The 24973-nt window shown below is 39.6% G+C and overlaps 1 protein-coding gene across 1 annotated transcript in view; it reads left to right on the top strand.

Annotated features, from left to right (window-relative positions):
• LOC150085148 (sodium-dependent dopamine transporter-like) overlaps positions 1 to 24973 on the top strand; it is a 176652-nt gene that overhangs the window by 57238 nt on the left and 94441 nt on the right. The window contains exon 7 of the mRNA XM_090373849.1: positions 17634 to 17746. Coding sequence (XP_090229975.1) covers positions 17634 to 17746 — 113 coding nt within the window. The remainder of the gene's footprint in view (positions 1 to 17633; positions 17747 to 24973) is intronic.

Genomic DNA, 24973 nt, shown 5'->3' with positions numbered 1-24973 from the left:
AAGATTAAGGTGTACAATAAGAAGGCTGTCTACCTGGAAATAGGAAGTTAAAGAGATAGAGGGGCCCCTATTGGAGGAACCCATCCTCACACAAGAGGGACGGTGCTGTTAAGGAAAAATAAAAGGTTTATGGTGGTAGGATCCACCAGGCGAAATGTTGGGACGGGAGGTGGGGTAAGAAAGTCATAGAGTCAACTGCCCTACATAGAGGGGAGTCCACTCTATGGATACACAGTGCAGCTCTGCATGAAATCCAGCTCTGGCCAGATTGGCTGTAGTCAGTGTCAGCAGTTCCCACTATGCCTCAAAAGAGAGGATGTGCGATGTCAGCAAGGCAGGGATAATTCCGTATGGAAATAGGAAGTTAAAAGGACCCCCACTGCAGTCCAAGTGGGGGGGGACTGCCAGAACCTTACACATATTCTTCATATGTTCAAACCTTACGCGCACCTTCCACTCTTACAGATATTCAGGTATACACACTTTTTTTTTTTTATTACTCATTTAGGAGCAGACTGGTAAGTGACAACAATCACTCACTCATGTGCCTCCTTTCATGCATCATCATACACTCAAAGACAGGACACAGGTACCACCTAAATAAACACAACTGTCAAGACATCCACACCTTTTTTTGACTCATCACAACTACATTCACTTCACCACCACACAGTTTACACAGGTGACTTTACTTGCACTCACATTTGTACATCTTAACCTGGAAAGAAACGTTTTTATATACAGGCATACCTAGGTTAACGTTACCTCTGATAACGAAGCTTCGATATAACGAAGTCCGCAATTTCAAGCCCCATTTAACATAAAAAAATATTCCAGTTTAATCACCTGAAATCTAAACAAACTGAAGAAATTACGGAAACCTTTGGGGCTTCTCGTGGTTGGTTCGAGAAATTTAAAAAACGGGCCAGGATTCATAGTGTAAAATTAACAGGAGAAGCTGCAAATAAGTTTCCAGAAAAACTAAAGGAAATAATTGAACGCGAAAATTTTCCACCAAATTTGGTGTTCAGTGTTGACGAAAGCGGTTTGTTCTGGAAACGGCTACCAACAAAAAAGCTTCATTTCTATTGAAGAAAAATCAGCTGCTGGGTTCCAAGCAGCCAAAGACCGTTTAACGTTACTCTTTGGATCAAATGCCTCTGGCGATTATAAATTAAAATTGTTATTAGTTTACCATTCAGAAAATCCGAGGGCGTTAAAAGGTAACATAAAAATGAATTTACCTGTAATATGGAAAGCAAATAGAAAAGCGTGGGTTACCAAGGAGTTATTTACTGATTGGTTTGTTAACCACTTTTTTCCTGAAGTAAAACGGTATTGTCAAAAAAACAACTTTGAAGAAAAAGCTCTTTTGTTGTTAGACAATGCTCCGGGACATCCTACTGATCTTAACACGTTGGACACATGCATTCCTGTCAAAGTTGTGTTTCTTCCAGCAAACACAACTTCCCTGATTTGACCATTGGATCAGGGAGTAATAGCATCATTTAAAGCTTATTATCTGCGTCGAACATTAATCAATTTAACTGAACTAGAGGATAAAGAGGAAATGACAGTTAAAACTTTTTGGAAAAACTGCACCATTAAAAACGCAATTGAAAACATTGATAGTTCTTGGAAAGAAGTCACTAAGAAATGCTTAAATGGAGTTTGGCGCAAAATATGGCCAGAAGTTGTACTAGAAGAAGAAAATAACATCCAAGAAATTAGAAATGAAGTTATCCAAATGGCTCAATCAACAGGTTTCGAAAATGTCGATGAAGAGGATGTTAGAAATTTATTGAATGCAGAAGATGATGGTTTTTCAGTGGAAGATTTAGAAAACCTTGTTCGCAACGAAGACAAAGATAATGAAGACGAAGTTAAAGAAGTTCCTGCCGAAAAAGTGTTAACAACCAAAGATTTAAAAAGGTGCTTAAATGACATTGAAAACGTTTTAAATTTTTTTAGTGCAAATCATCCTGATTTAGGAAGAAGTTTTATTGTTAAGCGATCAGTGTTAAATGCAATAACTCCGTATAGGCAATTGTTAAATGAAAGAGAAAAAAGCATAAGCAATCAACTTGAGACTCATATTTTAAAATGTGATTTCACTTTGTATGTAAGTTGACTGTTTATTTAATAAAACTTCTTTGTTCGAAAAAAAAGCTTTTCGTTTTCTTTACGTAGGAACGTATCCCTATTCTGGCCATAGTATTTTTACCTCTGAAAACGAAGTTTCGCTTAACGAAGTAATTTCGTGGAACGCATCCTATTCGTTATTCAAGGTATGCCTGTATATATATACAGGTAGCCCTCGATTTACGTTGGTGTTAGGTTCCTGGGGGTAGTGGCGCAAATGGAACCCTTTATATAATGGAGTCAATCGGAAATCACAGGGTTAGGTTTCGGGCATTAAAAATTTTACCTACCACTTTGCATCGATTGTTTTGTTTTATTAGCATTCTTCATAGTTGTAGTAATAGTCGATGGAGCCATATTCATAGCCTTACACACATTATGGCAGCTTTCACCAGATTACATCCTCCGAATATTGCACTAGGATTCAATGAACTACTTTTACCAGACATGGCGTCTCTTTATTCTGTTAAATTAAAAACTTTATAACACGGCAAAAACTGCACACGACTATCACTATTATTATTTAGTTTATTAATAGCAATTATAAAAAAAATGTGAGCGTAATAAATTTCCAACATGTGTAAATAGTGTAAACAACAACCAACTGAATGCTTCACCGCATTGACCTTTACCACCCACATGCACGAGTGGCTACTTTGAGGGCGGGAATCTTTCTCGTTTCTGATCATCGCCACCATAAGACGCTGTGATACAGATGCCCTAATTGCTGATTGGCTCAGATTGCCCTAAATCACATGAACAGTGCATGATACATAGCACAGTTATTTGTTATTTATTTGGTTTTTTTTTTTAGGAGCATTAGCAACTAAGGCCATATTGCTCCGGGAATATGCGGTGGTCATTCCCTGACCTTTCCGCATCCTCCGTATTTGGTGGTGATGGGCTCGAACCCCGGTCTAATCAAGAAGTTTGTGCTACGCACTGCTGCTCCTTCCCGCCTGGCTACGGAGGCGCACATAGCACAGTATGATGCCGATAAAAATGTCTGACGATTTTAAACTTTCAATTTATAAAGAAATTGCAAAAAATAAATAACTAAAAATAAAAATGCCGTTGTGGTCAGTGATTGGCACTATTGGCAATCGGTGCAAATCGGACCAACGCAAAATGAAGGCTACCTGTACACACACACACATTCAGAGTATGAGAATTAACATCTATTGGACATTCTCATTCACACACAGTTTATAGAAATCAATAAAACAAGCAAGCCCTGGATCAACCCGGGACTCTATACAATGTTTCTACTAACAGGACATGGCAGCATAAATGCCAAGCTCTTCACTTTCAACCTGGTTGAATCCCCCAACTGTGCTTGCGGGGAGCTTGAGACGGTGTCCCATATCATCTCTGACTGCAATTACTATGTGGACCTTAGAACACAACTCCAAATTGTAACAAACGTTTACAACCCCAATGACCTGCCAATGCTACTCGACAGCCCCGAGTCCTTCTCAGCGCTGGCCACCTTCGCGGAAAAGGTATTCTCCCGTAGAAAGAGAATACAAGCCACAGGAAACTAGGAACACAAGAATAAACACTGCTACAGACTGTATTGGAATCAATGTAAATCAACGAAATCAACGTATTGATTGAGTGCACTTCAACTCCAGGTCAGGATTGGGCCCTGCGGGAATTGGGCGCACTCCAAACTATGTTACTTCAGTAATTCCAACCCAAAAATTTAAGGGTGTGGTCGTTCCAGGACAGGATTGGGCCCTGCGGGAACTGGGCACACTCCAAACCATGTAGAGCCAATGTTGAATTTAAAATACTATGGGTGTGTCCCGTGATCTAGGTCAGGATTGGGCCCTGCGGATCCGGGTGCACAACTATATAGATTGAAGCTGAGTTAACACAAAATGTGTTATTGATAACTGATTCTAAACAAGATAGTAGAACCTGGCTGCCTCCTCGTGGCTAGGGATGGGAGCGGGGGTTGAGGCTCTACTTGCCTTCAGCCCCCTGCTGCTAAATGCCAGATGCCAGCCACAACAACATATACAACACTCCACACACACTAAAATGAACATCAAAGATCTAAGTGCTGTCAGCATTAAGAATCCTAAACTAAATTAGTCTAATACGCCATACTACTCTATCTCGCGCCTTCCAAACTTCCAAAACTTAAACTAGCGATAAACTTAATTCTTCCCTAGTGCATTCATGTCACCCTATACTAAACTAACGCTAAACTTAAACTCCTCGCACGCGCGGGTGTAAATAGTAATCCCAAAGCAAAACGCGGCTAAACCTAAATTAAACTCAAAATAGTCACTGATGTCGTATCAAAATTCAAAATTCAAGTCGTTCTCTTTAGATGAATCATTACAATTCTGCTGGCAATAACTACCGCTTAATAGACGGCGGACATAGAGGGAACCCGGGAAACCGCCAGTAACCTACATAAATACATACATACACCTGGATGATGGAAATGTATATATAATTGTATATAAACCTATATAAGTTTTGTATATATATGAAATGAATGTATGTAAATTGTGTGTATTAATAAAATAAATAAAATAAATAAATTCACACACAGTGATCCCTTTTATAACAGTACCCTAAATAGATTAGCACACACATTTTATAGATTTTTTTCCCCTCCAGGTTAAGTGGACTCATTTCCCACCCAGTGAGTTACACATATCAATACTAATTGCACTTATTACACACATTCACTCACTCTTAACATACGCTCCATCAAAAACATTTCCCTTCATACTTGCTCTGGGTAGGAAACATATTCTAGCTGGCCAGTCATTATCAGTAGTTGTGACAATCAGGGAGAGGAACTTTCAAGATAGAGGTGGGTGTCACAGTGTAGGTTATCACTTCATGGGTGCTTCTCCTGGTCTCAAAAGCTTTTTGAGCAAATTCAGAGAAGGCCATGTAATGCCTATCATCAAAGATGAGAAGTTGTTCATCTCCACAGCTTATTGGTCCTATTTTTGTCACGAGTATACATCTGTGGGGATGATAATTGGGGCAGTCATATAAAACATTGGCCCAATCCCCAGCACCACAGGTACATTTTGGGTCATGTGTGAGGCCAAGTTGACATAATTTTGCATTCAGGGAGCCATGCCCTGTTAGCAAAAACGTAGTGTATAAGCCTGGTGCAAACCAGGATGGAGGTTTGGGGAGACTAGGGTTACCTGTGGCAGGAACCTCGTCCCCTTTATCTGACTGATCCCATCTATCTTGCCATTGCTGGTAGAGACAGGTCAGCATCTTTTTCTTTTCCTGTTTAAGATCAGCTGTTAGGTCTATGTTGATCCCTATAATATCATTGAGGATCTACCTTCTAAGTCTATAGTTGAGGCTTCTTTGAATTATATCCAAATCTAATGGCAACCACTATCAGAACCTGCAGAGCAGAGGTGCTGACTGTGTGGCATGCCCTGGTAATTGTAAGTAGGATGACACACTGGATGAATCCTAATTTAGCTCTATTGTTGACTAGTAACATTCTAGAGAACCAGCTGCCAGCCCCGTAAGTAATTACTGGGAGGACGATAGCCTTATAACTGAGGGCTAAAGTCTTCCTTTTTAAACTCCAGTCGACTCTACTTATTCTGGCAATTATGCTAGCATACCTTCTCATATTTTTGCCAGCATTTGTTAGATGAGAGTGAAATGTTAGCTTGGAGTCAAAGATGACTCCAAGTATTTTAGTTCTGTTGCTAGGGCTGTTGTTTTTCCTGAAATCTTTATTAGAGGTGATCTTCTTAATTCGTCTTTTAGTAGGATGGATTTAATTTTTGTACTAGAAATTACCAGAAAGTACTAGAAATTATGGGTTTGTACCCAGTTTTGTGGAAGGTTCAGATTTTTTTTTTATAAAAAGGTGCTAACATGGTGCTGATACTAATGGTAGTAACGTGCTGGGTACAAGGTTATTACTGTGTTAGCCAAGATTTTTGCAGCTCCAGTGGACACTAAGTTTTTATATATATTTAGTCATTTTATTGACTTAATTGTCATACTAAATCATCTCATATAAGTAGCTTTATAGTCCTAGTCAAGCTCATTGATTTATTTGAATTTAGATAGCAGTTTTGAAAGTTAAAAGTTAATTAGCATTAGCATTAGTAGAGGCATTTGATGCAAGAAAGCAAGCTTATGCAGCATCAGCCAAAAAAAAAAAAAATAAATAAATAAATGGGGCATGATTTGCGTGGTCTTCCAGAGCCCTTCTGGTATTTTTTTTTTTTTTTATGTGAACCCCAAACACGAGAGGTATTAGAACCTATAGTACTTAGTACCGTGCTTGGGTTAAGGTGATCTTCTTAATTACCCTTCACAAGGAGAACAAGGTCATCCCCAAAGGTGTCCTTGTTCACTTGGCCTGTGTCAGTCTCCAGGAACTTGTCCAGCACCAGGTTCCAAAAACAGGGATCCAGCACTGAACCCCAAGAGCATCCACGGGTAGCAGTTTGCTGTATACATTGAAATATAGTTTGCACTGCTATTTTCCTGTTATTAAGATAATCGTTGATACGATTATACAGGTTCTGTGGAATACCAGCTGGGCGTATTCTCCTGAGAATGCTGGGCCATCGTAGATATCAAAGGCACCATCAAAATCACTTGAGGTAGCCATCATGTAGGATTCCTGGGTGGTTTGAGCTGCACTTGTTAGTTTGTTCATTGCATCTTCAAGCCAAACTGTCTGTCTAACCAAATGTTTGCATTCAGATAATGTGCTTCTAAGTGGTATACTCTGAGCCTTTCCAATACTTTGTCCAGAACTGGTAACAAGGCTATTGGCCTGTATGATGTTGTACCATTTGGAGGTTTTTATAGATTTTTTATAAGATTAATCTCAGGTTTGCTAGTTTCCATGTGGTGGGAAATATGCCTTTGCTTAGTTATTAAATGGTTGGGATAGATGTTGAAACTGACTTTTGGCAAGGATTTTTATCATTTATGGTTCGATTAAATTGTGGCCAGGGCATTTCGTTTCCTTGGTTCTATTAAGAGCATTTGTTAGTCTACTATTGTGAAGGGGAGGGTTCTATATCCGGAGATACATAGGCCTCATTCTCATTGCAGATGTAGGGTTCTTCGTGAGTGAGTGTTTGGTCGTCATCTGGGAACAGAGTCAAGGATGTTATTGACTGCTCATTCCCAAATGTATGTTGGCAGTGTCCTGTCAAAGTATCAGTGGTGTGAACTACATCACTTTTTGCCATCTTGTTGGTAACTATGGTGTATACAACACCCCAGGAGTCTGCATTACCAGAGGTACCAACAAGAGCTTTCCTTGTTTCTTTTTTGTTTTATATTATTAGTTGGGTATTGTTATTTCTCACGGAGTGATATGTCTCCCTTTGGGCATTTACCTCACCTGAAGGCCAGCTAGATCTAGACCTTTGAAAATGCTTCCTTGCCCGGTGCACCATTTGCCGGAGGTTTTCTAGTTCAGGGCACCACCAGGGGCCTTTTCTTTCTAAAGGTGGCATCAATGGCCTTTATAATTAGTTTAGTAAGTTTAGACACCTGTTCATCAGGGTCTAATTGATTATTATGTCGTGGGAAGATTCCTTGAAAGGTAGAATTCAGTGCTTCAGTAAATTTTGTCCAATTTGCCTTATTAATATCATACCTGATGATATCATGTACTTGGGGAGGGAGAATCTGATGTAGCTGACAAACCAGTTGGAAAGGTATTGCATGGTGGTCGGACATGGTCCAGGCCTCCTGCACCCTCCAATTTACAAACTTGTGTGCAACATTTGTGGCCATTGTTACATCAATCATACTTTTGTGCAACATACTACTGTAGGTTGCAAGATCGTGTGGATGGTTTAAAACTCGAAATGGTGAAGTAGCAATGAAGTCCTCCAAGTCATGCCTGTTCTGAGGTCCTATTCTGTCTGAATTAGGTCTGTCAGAGTTGTGTCTGTGCCATAGTGCAGTTAACCTGCACTATGCACTTGCATTAAGACCTGCAGTTGGATAAACAGACACCAAGATTTCATCAAGTAAGGATAGTAAAGCTTAGGTAAAAAGGCCTACGCGCTCCTGATTCATTATTCTATATTCTCTATTACGTAGCACAGAGTGGAACAGAAAGTAAAATAAAATGACGAGCTGTTGTTAAACTAGATTTAATGTTAAATATATACGATAAACAGTAAAAACAGAATATGTTAGATTCATACAGTAACCAGTAATACAAAAAGCTTTCAGGCTTTATGTTGCCCTTCATCAGTTGACTGTTGGATTGAAAGTTTTGGGAACGTAGAACTTAAGAGTGTGCGATGGCAGTCATGCACAGTGAATTGTGTGATGCAACAACTAACTGTTGGAAGTTGTAGTCTGTGGTTGTGATGTATGGGATTGTTGCCAGCGTTTGTCAGTCATGAGAATGGTTGCTTCAATAATGGGATGAACACAGACATCCTCTGTTTCTGTTGATGGAAGTATTAGAGCATGTGATGTGTAGTGACTCCAACCAGTTGCGGCGTCGGTAATGGCAGGATCGATCGACAACCATGACATTGTGGCGTGGGTCAATGTCATGTCGGGTTGACCAGAAGTGCTCAGTAATGGCCGAGTGTTCTATGTCCGCTAAGCGAATGGCTCTTTCATGTTCTGAAATACGTTTGCCAAGTCTTCTGCCAGTTTCCCTGACGTAGCAGCTAATGCAGTCACAGCAAGAAATGCGTTAGATTGGTCCACTCTGTAGTAAGGTGGGAATTGGTGTTTTCACTTTGGAAGTTTTTTTCACTTTCGTCATGAAGCTACAAAATAACTTTATTTTTATAGCCCGAGATAGGCAACATCTCAAGTTTGCCCACTGATGTAAATCAAACAACATTATTCCGAAAGGCCTTCTTTACAAGCCTCCATTTCCATATGCAACGTGCCTGACGGAACTTCAGCTACAAGACCCTCAATATTTGGATCAGTTGTCTCCATCATGACTTACGGAATGCCTCCACTAGTAAAGCAGCCCTGATATTTGAACTTAGGAGTTTGGTTCCTAGCTCTATTTACTCAACTATCATCCATACCTTGTGCTCCCAAGCTGTCAGGGAGTCTGACCACTATTGTACATGACAAAAACATAAGTTTGCAATTTTAGTCCGTGAGTCCCACGACTTTCATCATCAACATAGTACCACCACAGCAAATTGCACACAATTTGTACTGAACTTGAGTGACAAGCACTTATCTGTAGAACAGATCGATCTATTGACTTTCGGAATGAAGTTCACCGATCACTGGTATTGCCTTAGGTGTGAAGTGTCATTAGCATGTTTCCCTGAAGAAGTGGCGAACGCAGTTCGCCTAAAAACTGCAGCAATTTTACATCATGCTCGCCCTGCTTCCTCCATCTCAATCACTGACAGGTATCTGCCCTTAGAACACTGAAGCAGAATTCTTCCATCGTCATCCTTCCAGCAGACAAAGGATGTCGAATAGTTGTGTTGAATTGTACTGATTATGAGGCGAAAGCCCTGTCACTTCTGCAGGATACTTCTGTCTACCAGCCGTTAACTGTCCCTCCTATCAAAGCCTTGGAACAGTGGAAGTCAAAAGTAAACGTGCTCATCAACAGTTTGTTTCAGCAAGGGAAAATAATCGAGACCATATGTAGTCACCTCTCTGCTTCTGGTTGCCAGATCTCGCAATTCTATGGGCTACCGAAAGTCCACAGAAGGTTAAGACCCATTGTCTCCTGTTGTGGCCCACCAAGTTATGAGTTTCCAAAATTTGGGTCGGGGCTCCTCTCTCCCCCTGTAGGCAAGACTGCCAACACCATTTCCAACAGTGGTAAATTTATAGAATGGATCCAAGCCCTATCCATCTCGGATGATCAAGTCTTGGCATCATTTGATGTAGTGTCCCTATTTACTTCCATCCCTGTTGAGCTTGCCATCACGTGTGTCAAGGAACTCTTGGATAGTGACCAGACCCTTAGCAACAGAAAACAACTAACTTCAAATGATATTTCGACCACTCTCAAACTGTGCTTAACGGTGGCACAATCACGTTCAATGACTCCATTTACCAACAGGGGCACGACACGGCCGTGGGTTTCCCAGTTAGTTCGGTCACGGGAAACATTGCAATGGAATAATTGGAGGGTCGTGTGTTTACAAGTATACCAGATCCCATTACCTTTTGGTGTTGCTATGTGGATGATGTATTTGTAGTTATTCCCAGAGATTCAGGCAACCGACTCTTCATCATCAGCCATTTTCAATCCACTGCAGGATGAAGGCCTCTCCAGCAACTTTTCAGTTCCTTCTGTTTTGTGCAGTGGCCATCCATTTACTGCCCACAAATTCATGAATTTTATCTGTCCATCTCTGTCATTGTCTTCCATGTTTTCTTCTAGCTCCTCTTGGGTACCATTCTGTTATTCTCTTAGTCCATCTGTCATCATGTCTTCGAGCTGTGTCCTGCCCAAGACCATTTTAATTCTTTAGTTTTGATAAGAATGTCCTTTACTTGAGTTTTCTGCCTAATCCATGTGCTTCTCTTCTTATCTGATAGTATGATTCCCAATATAATTCATTCCATTCTTCGCTGTGTAGTTCTCAGCTTCTTTTCCATTCTTTTGGCGAGTGCCCAAGTTTCACTTCCATGTCATGGTGGGTAGCATGTATTGGTTCGTTATTTTATGTTTCAGACAAATTGGGATATTGCTCCTCAGTATGTGACCATATTTGGTGAATGCTATCCATCCAAAATTTATTCTTCTCTTGTCTTCCAGCCATTTATCATTATTACAGCTAATGTGCATGACAAAAACATAAGTTCGCAATTTTATGCAATGACTTGTCCCAGATAAGTATATGACTCCACCTTTTCAATTACTGCTCCTTCAATCATTATATCCCTTTCTATGCCGTACTTGTTCATCATTACTTTTGTTTTAGCCATATTCATCTTTAGTCCAAAATCCTTACTAACTCTGCATAACTGATTAAGATTTTCCTCTAATTCTTTGGGATCGTCGCTTATGACCACAATATCATCTGCAAATCGTAAATGGTTTAGGTACTCTCCATTCACATTGACTCTTTTCTGTGACCAGTCTAATCTTCTGAAAGCTTCCTCAAGGGCAGCAGTAAACAGCTTCGGGGATATTGTGTCTCCTTGTCGAATTCCTTTCTCAATTTTAAATTTACTACTGTCTTTGTCTAGACTAATAAAGGAGGTAGCGTTCTCATATATTTTTCTCAAAATCATAATATATGCCTTGTCTTTCCAATGTCCGAAACATTGCCTTATGCTGTATGGAGTCAAATGCCTTTTCATAATCCACAAATGCCAGACATAATGGTGTTTTATATTCATTTGCTTTCTCCATTAGCTGTGATATTACGTGAAGGTGATCCATAGTTGAGATTCCCGTCCTAAAGCCAGCTTGCTCTTTCCGTTAATTCTTATCAAGTATTCTTTCTAATCTGTTAGTAATGACCCTTGAGAACAACTTGTAGATATGTGATAACAAGCTAATTGGTCTATAATTTCCAATTTCTGATTTATATCCTTTCTTATGCAGCAAAAATATGATTGCATTATTCCACTCCTTAGGCATCACACCTTTTCTAATGCATTTTGTGAAGAGTCTTGCCAGTTTTTGTGCTAGGTCCCTTCCTCCCAATTTTAACAACCCTTCAGTAACTTCATCTTCCACTGGGTCTTTCTGATTCTTCATTTTCTTCAACGCATGTTCTACCCCATCAGGAAGTATAGCGGTTATGTTGTATGTGTTACTAATTTGCGATCCGTCTTCCCCACTTTTGGCATCATTCCCTCACTCCTTCTATAATTCTCTATAGTAGTCTTCTGCTATTTGAATTATGCCTTCTCTGCTATTTATAAGTACTCCATCGCTATTCTTCAGTTTCAGCATCATTTGTCTTTCTGTGTTACTGCCAATGGCTACTGATTTAAGTCCTTTGTTTTCCTTTAATGCTTGTATTTTTCTTGTGCCCTCTCTGAGTCTCTTTCTAATGGCTTTGCATAACTCAGTAATCTCAATTTTTTCCTTATCAGTGTTTATCTTGCTCTTCATTTGTCGTCTTCAGTTCATCATAACAAGTGTTTCTTGACTAATTTTTTCTTCTTTGGATTTCTTTTTACCTATAGGTTTCTTGGGCTTTATCACTTTCAGAAAGTTGTAATATTCCTCGTCGATATCTTGGTCCTGAACCTTGGTACAGATATCTTGGTGCAGAAGCTCAAACGTGTTCTTAAGTTTCCAGTACATACTGCTTTTTCTCCTCTTCTGTTATCTCAAACAGCTTCATATTAGCAACCACTTAGCGACCAACAGGACCATTAAAAGTAATGACTCTGCCGCAAGTGCCTTTATCCCTTACTACCCAAAACCTTTCACATCAGATTTCTGGGGTCCTGAAATCTCATGGGAAAAAGTGCGTACAACTCCCAGGCAGGAAATTACGATCCCTCATCTGCAAAGTGAAAACACCAGTTCCCACCTTACAGAGTGGACCAATCTACCGCATTTCTTGTTGTGACTGCACTAGCTGCTATGTCGTGGAAACTGGCAAAAGACCCGGCAAATGTATTTGAGAACACGAAAGAGCCATTCGCTCTTTGGACATAGACCACTCGACCATTGCTGAGCACTTCTGGTCAACCCACTACGACATTGACCCACGCCGTGATGTCATGGTTGTTGATTGGTCCTGCCATTACTGACGGCACGCCTGGTTGGAATCACTGAACATCACATGCTCTAATACTTCCATCAACAGAAACAGAATGTCGTGTTCATCCTATTACTGAAGCATCCACTCTCATGACTGACAAACGGTGACAACTATATTCCCATATGCCACAGACTTCTACTTCAAATAGTTAGTTGTTGTATCACCCAGTTCACTGCGCATGACTGCCATCGCATGGTCTTAAGTTCTCCGTTCCCAAAACTTTCAATCCAACGGTTAACTGATGAAGGGCAACATAAAGCCCGAAAGCTTTTTTGTATTACTGATTACTGTATGTATCTACCTATTCTGTTTTTGCTGTTTATCGTATGTATTTAACATTAAACCTATTTTAATTACAACTCATCATTTTATTTTACTTTCCATTCCGCTTTGTGCTACATAATAAAGAATATAGGATAGTAGAGCTGTTTGCAAATATTGTAAGTTTGGTCCTATATTTTGTCCAGGTTTGCAGTATAATATTAGAATTAGTAGAGGCATACGATGCAAGAAAGCAAGCTTATGCAGCATCAGCCAAAAAAAAAAAAAAAAAAAACCCTCCCATTTCATCCCTGCATTCGTTCCAAATGCTTGTCCTGCTCAGGCTTAAATTTATTTAGGCTATCAGCTTCTACAACTAAAGATGGAAGTCTGTTCCACCAATCAACTACCTGCTGGCTAAAGGCAAATTTCCGCACATCTGTTCTACAACTGTCTTTCGTCAATTTGAAACTATGCCCCCTCAAGTTCTTAATCTGAGCAAGAGGAAGAATCTCAGCAGCATTCAGCTTGCTCATCCCATTCAAGGCATTATACACCCCAATCAGATCACCTTCCAGGTGCCTACTCTACGGGCACTGCAATTTGCAGAACTTAAGCCTTTCTTGGTAAGAGCATCCCTTTGTGGAACATCCCTAATATGGAAGCTTTCTAGAGGGAAAGTAATTTGAACACAGGCTGCTAAAGTGTTGCAGAAATTACTGATTTTAGTAACTGTTAAACTAGGGTTTTTTATTATCAAGGCAGCCCACGAGGTCTGTAGCGGCCTCAACAACTCTATATGATCTAGGATATCCTTGAATCCTACTCCCATGTGTATAGGACTCTTGGATACAGACGTCTATTTCTTTGTCTTCCATGATAATTTTTATTTGGTCTGCAACTACATGGGCTCTCTGAGCATTTAGTTGTAAGAACCTCAAGGCTTTGCCATTATTTTGATTATGGGAATGTTCCATAATTTATTTTCTGTTTCAATTGATTGACTGCTTTGATATATAGGGGCACTTGGGATCCCTAAGGGAATGATTGTAAGGCAACCCAGCAATTTTACAATATGAGCACTTCGCATCTTGGGTCTTTCTACATTCCTTGTAGTCGTGGCCTCTGACAGCACAGTGGCCACAGGTTTGCTCTTTTTGGAAACTGGTGTGTGAAGTATGCCCAAACTTCAAACACCTGTAGCACTTAGGTATTAGGAAACATTCTCTATACCTATTGCTTCCCCAGCCAGTGTATATTCTCTGTTGGTTGCTAATTGCCATACTCTAGGTGAGATTAAAGCAATCCAGTTGGTGGTGGATTGTACTCACCTGGCTTTATAGCTACATCTTAGTGTAAATTCTCTGTTCAGTTCTTCTTTAGTCATGAAGTCGTGAAAATTCTTTTCATAAATTTCTGCTATTATATCACTTTTGGTCTTGTTGTTGTTGTTATCAAAAAGTAATAATATTTGAGCCCCTGATTTTGTGTTTGTCCATTTTCAGACTCATTTCATGTACTTTGGGATTATTCCTGATTTTGTCTGCATCAGTTTTAGTGGCTGCCTCAATTACCAGTCTAGTCTGTCTGGTTTTCCTCAGTCTCTTGATTTTTATTGACTTGAACTCATTTTCCAAGTTTTTTGTGATGGCTTATTTTATGGCCTTGTGTTAAGTTTGGAGCCTTCAGAAGGTCTTAAGATGACCACATTTTCATCTTTATCCTGTTTAGGTGGAGTTTCTTGTTTCATAGATTTACAGGGGAGTCTTGTTGTTCTTTAATGCTTGTGCATAAGATTGAGTTTGTTGCTTCGTTGTTGCAATGTCTGTCTCTTTTGTGTCTAATTTTGTTTTCTCAAAATTTGATTTTCTGTGTGCAGGTCAGTCTCTGCATATTCAAGTATTGTCCAGTACTGGATTATCTTTTCTCTAATTGTAGCTGTGACCCTGCAAGATTTATCTGCCATTAAATGCTCAAGTTTGAGCTTGGTCATGATAATTTTATCCAGGGCTTTACCAGCTGCCTGGGAGGAAGTATGTATGTGCTCTATATTGATTTTGTCAGGATCCTGGGTATTTTCCTCGGGTTTTGGGGACCCAGTAGTAGGTTTGGTTTTCGCATTTTGCTTCTTTTTTGAAGCAGAAGCTGGAAGGATTTCTTCATCCTCTGAGTTGATTTGCCCATTTACTTTATTGTTTGTGCAAATATGGTGCACTTTAGGTTGCAGATGCCGACCGGGCTAGCCAGGTGGGTAAAGTGCCTGCCTGGCAACCCAAAGGTTGAGGGTTTGAATCCCGCTGCAGGCTTGGATCAGAGTAAAATGCAAAAACTTTGGGAGGTGCATTATGGCCAAAGAAGCCAATGCACCAACAACTAACAAAAAAAAAAAGTTGCAGATTATGACTGCCAGTATCTGAACTTGTGCTCATTTCTTTGTGGAATTTCCTGCTATTTTTGTCTATCAAATGCTTATGACTAATCTAAGATTGGTTCAACTTAAGCTTAGCTTCTGAACTTTCAGGATCCAAGGAATCCAGAAATAAATCATAAATGAAGTAGCTCTTTGCTGTAGGATCAGTATAAGAGTGTAAATTTAGTTCTACAAATGGGGAGGGATAGAATCGAGCAGTAAAGTTGAGTGGATAGTTGATTTGAAAATGACCAATGTTTTGGCACACTTAATAGTCTTACATAAATTGCATGTAGTTTTAGTGGAATCCATGGTAATCTCACACTCACTTTTGAGGTTCACCGAGATGTCAGTGACCATGGGATGAGAATCTCTCGAAAACGCTGATAACCCCTAATCAATAACAACAGCGATTGTTATTGTTAGCGTTCAGAAAGTTGGGAGTGTCAGATCCAGCAAAAAACTTCAGAAATACTTTTAAAATGAATCTAAGTAATGTAACTCTATTTTTATGCATTTAAGGAAACAACACATTCCATTTCTATAAAATAAATAAGTAGAAATCATGCAAGGAAAAGCTACTACTCACTGCGATTGTCCTTTTCCGCCGTATGCATTATGCATTCAAGTTTTCTTTGTTCTCCCCTAGTGGAAATATTCTGCCGTCTAGATCAAGCGCAACTCAGCAGCATGCAGCTGTTCACCTTGACACCTTCTAGTGGAGGTACAGAAAGGAACAGGCAGGATAGGAAGGGAGGAGCTATGCTGTTTATGCTGTTAGTTAAGAAACACATAAAATATAAGGAAACCATCCATTTGACATAAGTGGCCAGTGCAAAGTTGAGTCAGTTTGGTATGTCGTAAGCACTGGGAAAGCAAAAATGAGAGTAGGAGTGTGTTATATGCCCAATGACTAATGAGTACAATGAACAGCTGTACAGAGAAATAGAGTGGGCCAGTAAATCAAAATGTCTTATAATGGGAGATTTTAGCTTTCCAGATAATGACTGGAACTTGTGTGTTGGTCACTCGCATACTAGCAAGACTTTTGTGGATTTATTGGATGACTGTTTTCTACAGCATCATCATCAGCAGCCATTTTCAATCCACTGCAGGATGAAGGCCTCTCCAGCAACTTTCCAGTTCCTTCTGTTTTGAGCACTGGCCATCCATTTACTACCCACAAACTCATGAATTTCATCTATCCATCTCCGCCTTTGTCTTCCAGGTTTTCTTCTAACTCCTCTTGGATCCCATTCTGTTATTTTCTTAGTCCATCTGTCATCATGTCTTCGAGCTATGTGTCCTGCCCAAGACCATTTTAGTTCTTTAGTTTTGATAAGAATGTCCTTTACTTGAGTTTGCTGCCTAATCCATGTGTTTCCCTTCTTGTCTAACAGTCTGATTCCCAATATAATTCGTTCCATTCTTCGCTGTGTAGTTCTCAGCTTCTCTTCCATTCTTTTGGTGAGTGCCCAAGTTTCACTTCCATAAGTCATGGTGAGGAGTATACATTGGTTCATTATTTTACGTTTCAGACAAACTGGGATATTGCTCTTCAGTATGTGACTATATTTCCTGAATGCTATCCATCCAAAATTTATTCTTCTCTTGACTTCCAGCCATTTATCATTATTACAGCTAATAACTTGTCCCAGATAAGTATATGACTCCACCTTTTGTTTTCTACAGCAGCATGTTCTAAAGGCAGCCAGAAGGGGAAATACTCTTGATCTGATTATCAGCAATGATTCTTCATTCATTAAGAATCTGCAGATAAAATTTGGAGATGAAATTACATCACCATCAGCAGTGGTAGGAGTGGAACATAACTTTAGGTCTGCATTTGATGAAGAATTTGGTTGTATTCCCAAAACATATGCTGATAGATTTCAAATTGTATTATAAATTACATTATAATATAATTTGAAATTTGTTATCCGCTATGTACAAATGTGAGATGCTTGTGATTATAAAATTGATTATTTTTTTTTCTCGGCGTGTTTATGTATTTAAACTATTAATTGTTTAAAAATTAAATTATTTTTGTTATTCCATTAAAATATGCAATATTATTTCATTGACAGATCCTGGCTTGGTATTTGTGATTTACTCAATAATACTTGGAGCAATGCCACTTCCATCGTTCTGGGCCGTATTGTTCTTTATGATTCTAATCTGCCTTGGTATGGATTCTGAGGTAAAGTTAACCTAAAAAAGTTGTTTCTCTTAAAATATAATTAAAGATAATTTTAATATTTAGTTGCTAAGTTAAAATAAAAGAGAGAGAGAGAGAGAGTTCTCTATGAAATTATACTATAATTATTTAAATGGTTTATGGTATGTTGTTGACAAATTATTTTGGAAATATATAGAAAATGATAAAACTTTACTTTTCAACACCTTGACATTGGCAGTTAATAAGAAAGGTTATGATTATGACATCTGCATTGAAATAATTTTAGGACAGCTCAAGACATGAGTGTTAAATGTTGTATCCTCAGATTAATATTAGTTAATATAGATAAGATAATATTAAATATGATAGCAGTTTAGAGCATTATTATGAGATCAGTAGTTTAGCATTAGCATACAATGCAAGAAAGCAAGCTTATGCAGCATCAGCCTTAAATTTATTTAAGCTATCAACTTCCACAACAAAAGATGGAAGTCTGTTCTACCAATCAACTACCCGCTGGCTAAAGGCAAATTTCTGCACATCTATTCTACAACTGTCTTTCCTCAGTTTGAAACTGTGTCCCCCTCTGGTTCTTAATCTGAGCAAGAGGAAGAATCCCATCAGCATTCAGCTTGCTCAACCCATTCAAGGCCTTATACACCTCAGTCAGATCACCTCGCAGGTGCCTACTCTCCAGGCACTGCAATTTGCAGAACTTAATCCTTTCTTGGTAAGAGTACCCCTTTGTTCCCCTCACCAATCTTGCTGCACTTCTTTGTACTTGTTCTAGCAACTCCTCATCTTTTCTAAAATGAGGCCTCCAGACCTGTGTGACCATTGCCTTGTATAACGGGAGGCGCCTCCATAGCCAGGTGAGAAGGAGCAGCAGTGCATAGCACACGTTTCTTGAATAGACCGGGTTTCGAGCCCGTCACCACCAAATACGGAGGATGCGGAAAGGTCAGGGAATGACCACTGCATATTCCCAGAGCAATATGGCCTTAGTTGCTAATGCTCCTAAAAACCAAAACAACAACCTTGTATAACGGGATAATCACCTCTCTGTCCCTGCTATCAAAATTCCTATATATCATTGACAAGACTCCATGACCTGCCCTGGCACCCTGTCTGCACTGCTCAGCAAACTTCATATTTGACTGCACAATTACCCTCAGGTCTTTTTCACTTTCCACTTCCCTGGAGGTAGTACCACACAGTTAGTATGTTTCTCTTCTTTGGTTATTGCTATCCATATGCAGTACTTTGCATTTGTCAATGCTTATTGTAAATTATTTTTGGCATTCAGTTCCTTTGTGACTACATTATATCAATCAAATTGGTCTGACAAGACTTCACTTTAACAAACCCATGCTGTGTCTTAACTATTACTGCAGTCTTGTCTAGATGATCCTGCAATGATTCTTTAACCAGTGATTCCATTATTTTTCCCTGGAGCACATGTAAAACTAACAGGTCTATAGTTACTTTTGTCACCTTTTGAACCCCCTTTGTGAATTGGTGATACATTTGCACACCGCCAGCCCATAGGGACCTCCCCTGAGTCCAAGGTAGCTCTCATAATTGTGGCTAAGGGTTTGCTTACTTCCTTTGCTGCCTCCTTTAATATACCTGAATAGATCCCGTCTACACCAGATGCCTTCCTTATGTTTAATTTCAACAATTTCTTCTCCACTTTGCTCTCAGTTATTACAAAATCACTTAGCTCCCTGAATTTGATAAACTTCTGGCATTTCCCTCACTGAATAACTCCTCATGTGTGAATGTAGATGCAAAATACTCATTCAGTTTATCAGCTACCTGAGCATGATCACAATAGTCAACCCATCAATGTTAAGTGGTACAATCCGATTCATCCCTTTCCTTCTAGCATTAGCATTAGTAGAGGCATATGATGCCAGAAAGCAAGCTTATGCAGCATCAGCCAAAAAAAAACCCTTCCACTTCACCCCTCCGTTCGTTCAAAATACCTGTCCAGCTGAGCCTTAAATTTATTTAGGCTATCAACTTCCACAACAAGGGATGGAAGTCTATTCCACCAACCAACTACCTGCTGGCTAAAGGCAAATTTCCGCACATCAATCCTACATCTGTCTTTCCTCAATTTGAATTTATGCCCTCTCAGGTGATTATTCTGAGCAAGAGGCAGTATCCCATCAGCATTGAGCATGCTCAAACCATTCAAGGCTTTATACACCTCTATCAGATCACCTCACCGGTGCCTAGTCTCCAGACACCGTAATTTGCAAAACTTAAGCCTTTTTTCGTAAGAGTAACCCTTCGTTCCGTTCACTAACCTTGTTGCCCTTCTCTGTACTCGTTCCAGCAGCTCTACATCATTCTTGAAATGAGGCCTCCAGACCTGTATACAGTACTCAAGGTGCGGCCTGACCATTGCCTTATACAAGGGAATAATCACCTCCCTATCCCTGCTAAAAAAATTCCTGTATATCATTGATAAGACACCATGAGCCACTTTTGCAGCCAGTCTGCACTGCTCAGAGAACTTCATATCTGCCTGCACAATTACCCCCAGGTCCTTTTCATTCTCTACCACTGTCAGTGTAGTACCACAGAGTTGATACATTGCTCTGGGGTTGCTGTTTCCCATATGTAGTACTTTACATTTGTCAATGTTAAACTTCATTTGCCACCTCTCAGCCCATCTGCTCAACCTTTCCAGATCCTGTTGCAGCAGCATAGCGTCAGTAGCGTCCTTAACAACCCTGCCAACCTTTGTATCGTCTGTAAACTTGGACATTAAGCTTGATATACGATCATCAATATTATTTATAAATACAGAAAACAATAATGGACCCAACACTGAACCCTGAGGGACTCCACTAATAACATTAGTCCACGATGAGCAGTGTCCATTGATTACCACTCTCTGTCTTCTGCCACTCAACCATCCCTTTATCCATAGCAACAATTTGCCACCAATGCCACACTGCTCCAATTTGTGCAGCAGTCTTCCATGTGCAACAGTATCAAAAGCCTTTCTAAGATCCAAATATATAATATCAAAGTTATTCCCTGCATCCAATTCTTTTGTGATGACTTCATAGTATCCAATCAAATTGGTCAGGCAAGACCTTCCCCTTAACAAAACCATGCTGTGTCTGAGCTATAACTGAATTCTTGTCAAGATGATCCTGCAGTGCATCTTTAACCAGTGCTTCCATTAATTTTCCTGGAACAGAAGTTAAACTCACAGGTCTCTAATTACTTGTGTCACCATTCGATCCTCCTTTGTGAATTGGCATTACATTTGCACATCTCCAGTCTGTGGGTACCTCCCCTGAGTCCAAGGAAGCTCCCATAATTATGGCTAACGGATTGCTTACTTCCTTTGCTGCCTCCTTTAATATAACTGGATAGATCCCATCCACCCCAGGTGCCTTTCTTGTATTTATCTTCAACAATTTCTCCTCCACTTTACTCTCAATTATTACAAGATCATCTAGCTCACTGCCAGTGTTTACTTCATCTATGGCATTCCCCTTCCTGAATAACTCCTCATGTGTGAATGTAGATGCAAAATATTGATTTAGTTTGTTAGCTACCTGAGCAGGATCATGAACAGTTGAACCATCAGTATCAAGTGGACCAATCTGATTCAACCCCTTCCTTCTAGAGTTTACATAAGTAAAGAACTCCTTGCTGTTTTTCTTTGCATCCCTTGCCAAAGATTTCTCGTAATCTGCCTTCGCCTGCCTAACCTCCTTTGTAACTTGGTTACAGATAACTTATATCTATCATAGGCTTTTGTGTCACATGTTAATTTATATGTATCCCATGCATTTTTCTTCTCTGCCATACGTCTCATTGAACAATGAACCTTGAACAATATTTCTTAGTTGGTATGTAAAGTCTAGTAGCTGCGAAGATAAGTTCTTTGAATGCTTCCCATTTTGAGTTTGCTGTTGGTAACATCATCAGTTGGTTCCACTGTATAGAATTTAAATACTATCTCAGACCATCGTAGTTGCCTTTACGAAAGCAATAACCCTTCCCTTTACCCCTGATGGTAGTTACCTCCTTGAGTAAATCCCACTTCAGCACACTGTGATCACTGCCACCTAGTGTTTCCTGTATCTGCAGATTCTTAATGCATGAAGAATCACTACTGATAATCAAATCAAGAGTATTGCTCCCTCTAGTTGCCTCTCGAACATGCTGATTTAGAAAACAATCATCCAATAAATCCACAAAAGCCTTGCTAGTGTGTGAGTGACCAACCCACAAATTCCAGTCAATATCTGAGAAATTAAAATCCCCCAGCTCTGCTGTTATAAGAATAACAGAAGAGAATAATAAAGAACTCTTTGCTGTTTTTCTTTGCATCCTTTGCGAAAACGGCCCCCTCCGTAGCCAGGTGGGCAGGAGCAGCAGTGCATAGCACACGCTTCTTGATTAGACCGGGGTTCGAGCCCGTGACCATCAATTACGGAGGATGCGGAAAGGCCAGGGAATGACCACCACATATCCCCGGAGCAATATGGCCTTAGTTGCTAATGCTCCTAAAAACCAAATAAACAACAACAACAACCTTTGCCAAAGATTTCTCATAATCTGCCTTCACCTGCCTTACCTCCTTTGTGACTTGATTACAGACTAGTTTATATCTGCCATAGGCTTCTGTCTCACCTGATACGTTATATGCATCCTATACATTTTTCTTCTCTGCCACGCACCTCATTAATTCATCTGACATCCATTTAGGCCTAAACCTTGAACAATATTTCTTAGTTGGAATGAAAAGCCTAGTAGCCTCCAAATTTATGTCCCTGAATAATTTAGAACATTATAAATGAATGTTCCAAATACTTTATTTAAAATAGACAAATGAAACCTAACTCACAGCCAGTCAGTTTATATGTGGCATCTGCACTTTGATCTTACACACATGGTTTTTTTTTTTTTTTATGTATATATAACTATACAGCAGAACTCCTTTTCTCCTAGAAGAGGCGATTTTATCCTGTGGGGGAGGCTATGCTTATACTGTATTAGCATTAGTAGAGGCATTTGATGCAAGACAGCAAGCTTATGCAGCATCAGCCAAAGAAAAAAAATAAAACCCACTTCCACTTCACCCCTCTGTTCGTTCAAAATACCTGTCCAGCTGAGCCTTAAACTTATTTAGGCTATCAACCTCCACCACAAGGGATGGAAGTCTGTTCCACCAACCAACCACCCGCTGGCTGAAGGCAAATTTCCGCACGTCTATCCTACATCTGTCTTTCCTAAATTTGAATTTATGCCCTCTCAGGTGATTTTTCTGAGCTAGAGGAAGAATCCCATCAGCATTGAGCATGCTTAAACCATTCAAGGCTTTATACACCTCTATCAGATCACCTTGCTGGTGCCTAGTCTCCAGACACTGTAATTTGCAAAACTTAAGCCTTTCTTCGTAAGAGCACCCCTTTGTTCCATTCACTAATCTTGTTGCCCTTCTCTGTACTCGTTCCTGCAGCTCTACATCCTTCTTGAAATGAGGCCTCCAGACCTGTATACAGTACTCTAGGTGTGGCCTGACCATTGCCTTATACAATGGAATAATCACCTCCTTATCCCTGCTGGAAAAATTCCTGTATATCATTGACAATACTCCATGAGCTACTCTTGCAGCCCGTCTGCACTGCTCAGAGAACTTCATATCTGCCTGCACAACCACCCCCAAGTCCCTTTCATTCTCTACCACTGTCAGTGTAGTACCACAGAGTTGATACGTTGCTCTGGGGTTGCTGTTTCCCATGTGTAGTACTTTACATTTGTCAATGTTAAACTTCATTTGCCACCTCTCAGCCCATCTGCTCAACTTTTCCAGATCCTGTTGCAGCAGCATAGTGTCAGTAGTGTCCTTGACAACCCTGCCAACCTTTGTATCATCTGCAAACTTGGACATTAAGCTTGATATACCATCATCAATATCATTTATAAATACAGAAAACAATAATGGACCCAACACTGAGCCCTGAGGGACTCCACTAATAACATTAGTCCACGATGAGCATTGTCCATTGATTACCACTCTCTGTCTTCTCCCCCTCAACCACCCCTTTATTCATAGCAGCAATTTGCCTCCAATGTCACACTGCTCCAATTTGTGTAGCAGTCTTCCATGTGCAACAGTATCAAAAGCCTTTCTAAGATCCAAGTATATAATATCAAAGTTATTCCCTGCATCCAGTTCTTTTGTGACTGCATCATAGTATCCAATCAAGTTGGTCAGGCAAGACTTCCCCTTAACAAAACCATGCTGTGTCTGAGCTATAACTGAAGTCTTGTCTAAATGATCCTGCAGTGCTTCTTTAACCAGTGCTTCCATTAATTTTCCTGGAACAGAAGTTAAGCTCACAGGTCTATAATTACTTGTGTCAGCCTTTGATCCTCCTTTGTGAATTGAGGTCACATTTGCACATTTCCAGTCTGTGGGTACCTCCCCTGAGTCCAAGGAAGCTCTCATAATTATGGCCAAGGGTTTGCTTACTTCCTTTGCTGCCTCCTTTAATATAACTGGATAGATCCCATCCACCCCGGTTGCCTTTCTTGTGTTTATCTTCAACAGTTTCTCCTCCACTTTACTCCCAGTTATTTCAAGATTCTGTAGCTTACTGCTAGAGTTGAATACACCTCTGGCATTCCCCTTGCTGAATAACTCCTCATGTGTGAATGTCATAGACATTCATAGACAATAGTCAATTTGTCAAAGGTACTGTGTTCTACAATATTTTTAGGCCTAATGCCACAAAAGTGTTTAGAAACTTGGAGGCACATTACATATCATGTGATTGGAAAAAAAAATTATTAAAATGTTGACTGAAGTTTGTAAATATTTATTGAGTTATCTATGCATATAAAATTTTTGCTGCTATATATATAATATATTTAAACTTCACACATGTTGAAATTGAAGTAATGTATTTCATATTTATTTAACTTTATGCCAAAGCTCCCTTACCTTTTTACATTGACTTGTGTGAGTTTGTGATAACATTTTGTTGAGCAAAGTTGGTTGATGGAAAGAGAAACTGCAGGATAACTTTTATATTTGCATCCATAAAGTTGAATTGCTCTTTTTATTTTTATTTTTTAATTAATTATTTTTTTTTTTGCTGTCATTGTTGAGAATCCTGATGTAATAATATATTGTGGAAAACAGTTCTCTTTCAGCAACAATGGTATTTTCTTCTTTCAATGACAAGGAAAGGCATATCATTACAT

The sequence above is a fragment of the Mastigoproctus giganteus genome, chromosome 5 (genome assembly GCF_048544385.1).
Source record: "Mastigoproctus giganteus isolate SK-2022 chromosome 5, ASM4854438v1, whole genome shotgun sequence".
Lineage (NCBI taxonomy): Eukaryota > Metazoa > Arthropoda > Arachnida > Uropygi > Thelyphonidae > Mastigoproctus > Mastigoproctus giganteus.
Note: the sequence above shows the minus strand (reverse complement) of the source record. Positions and strands in the feature narration are given on the sequence as shown.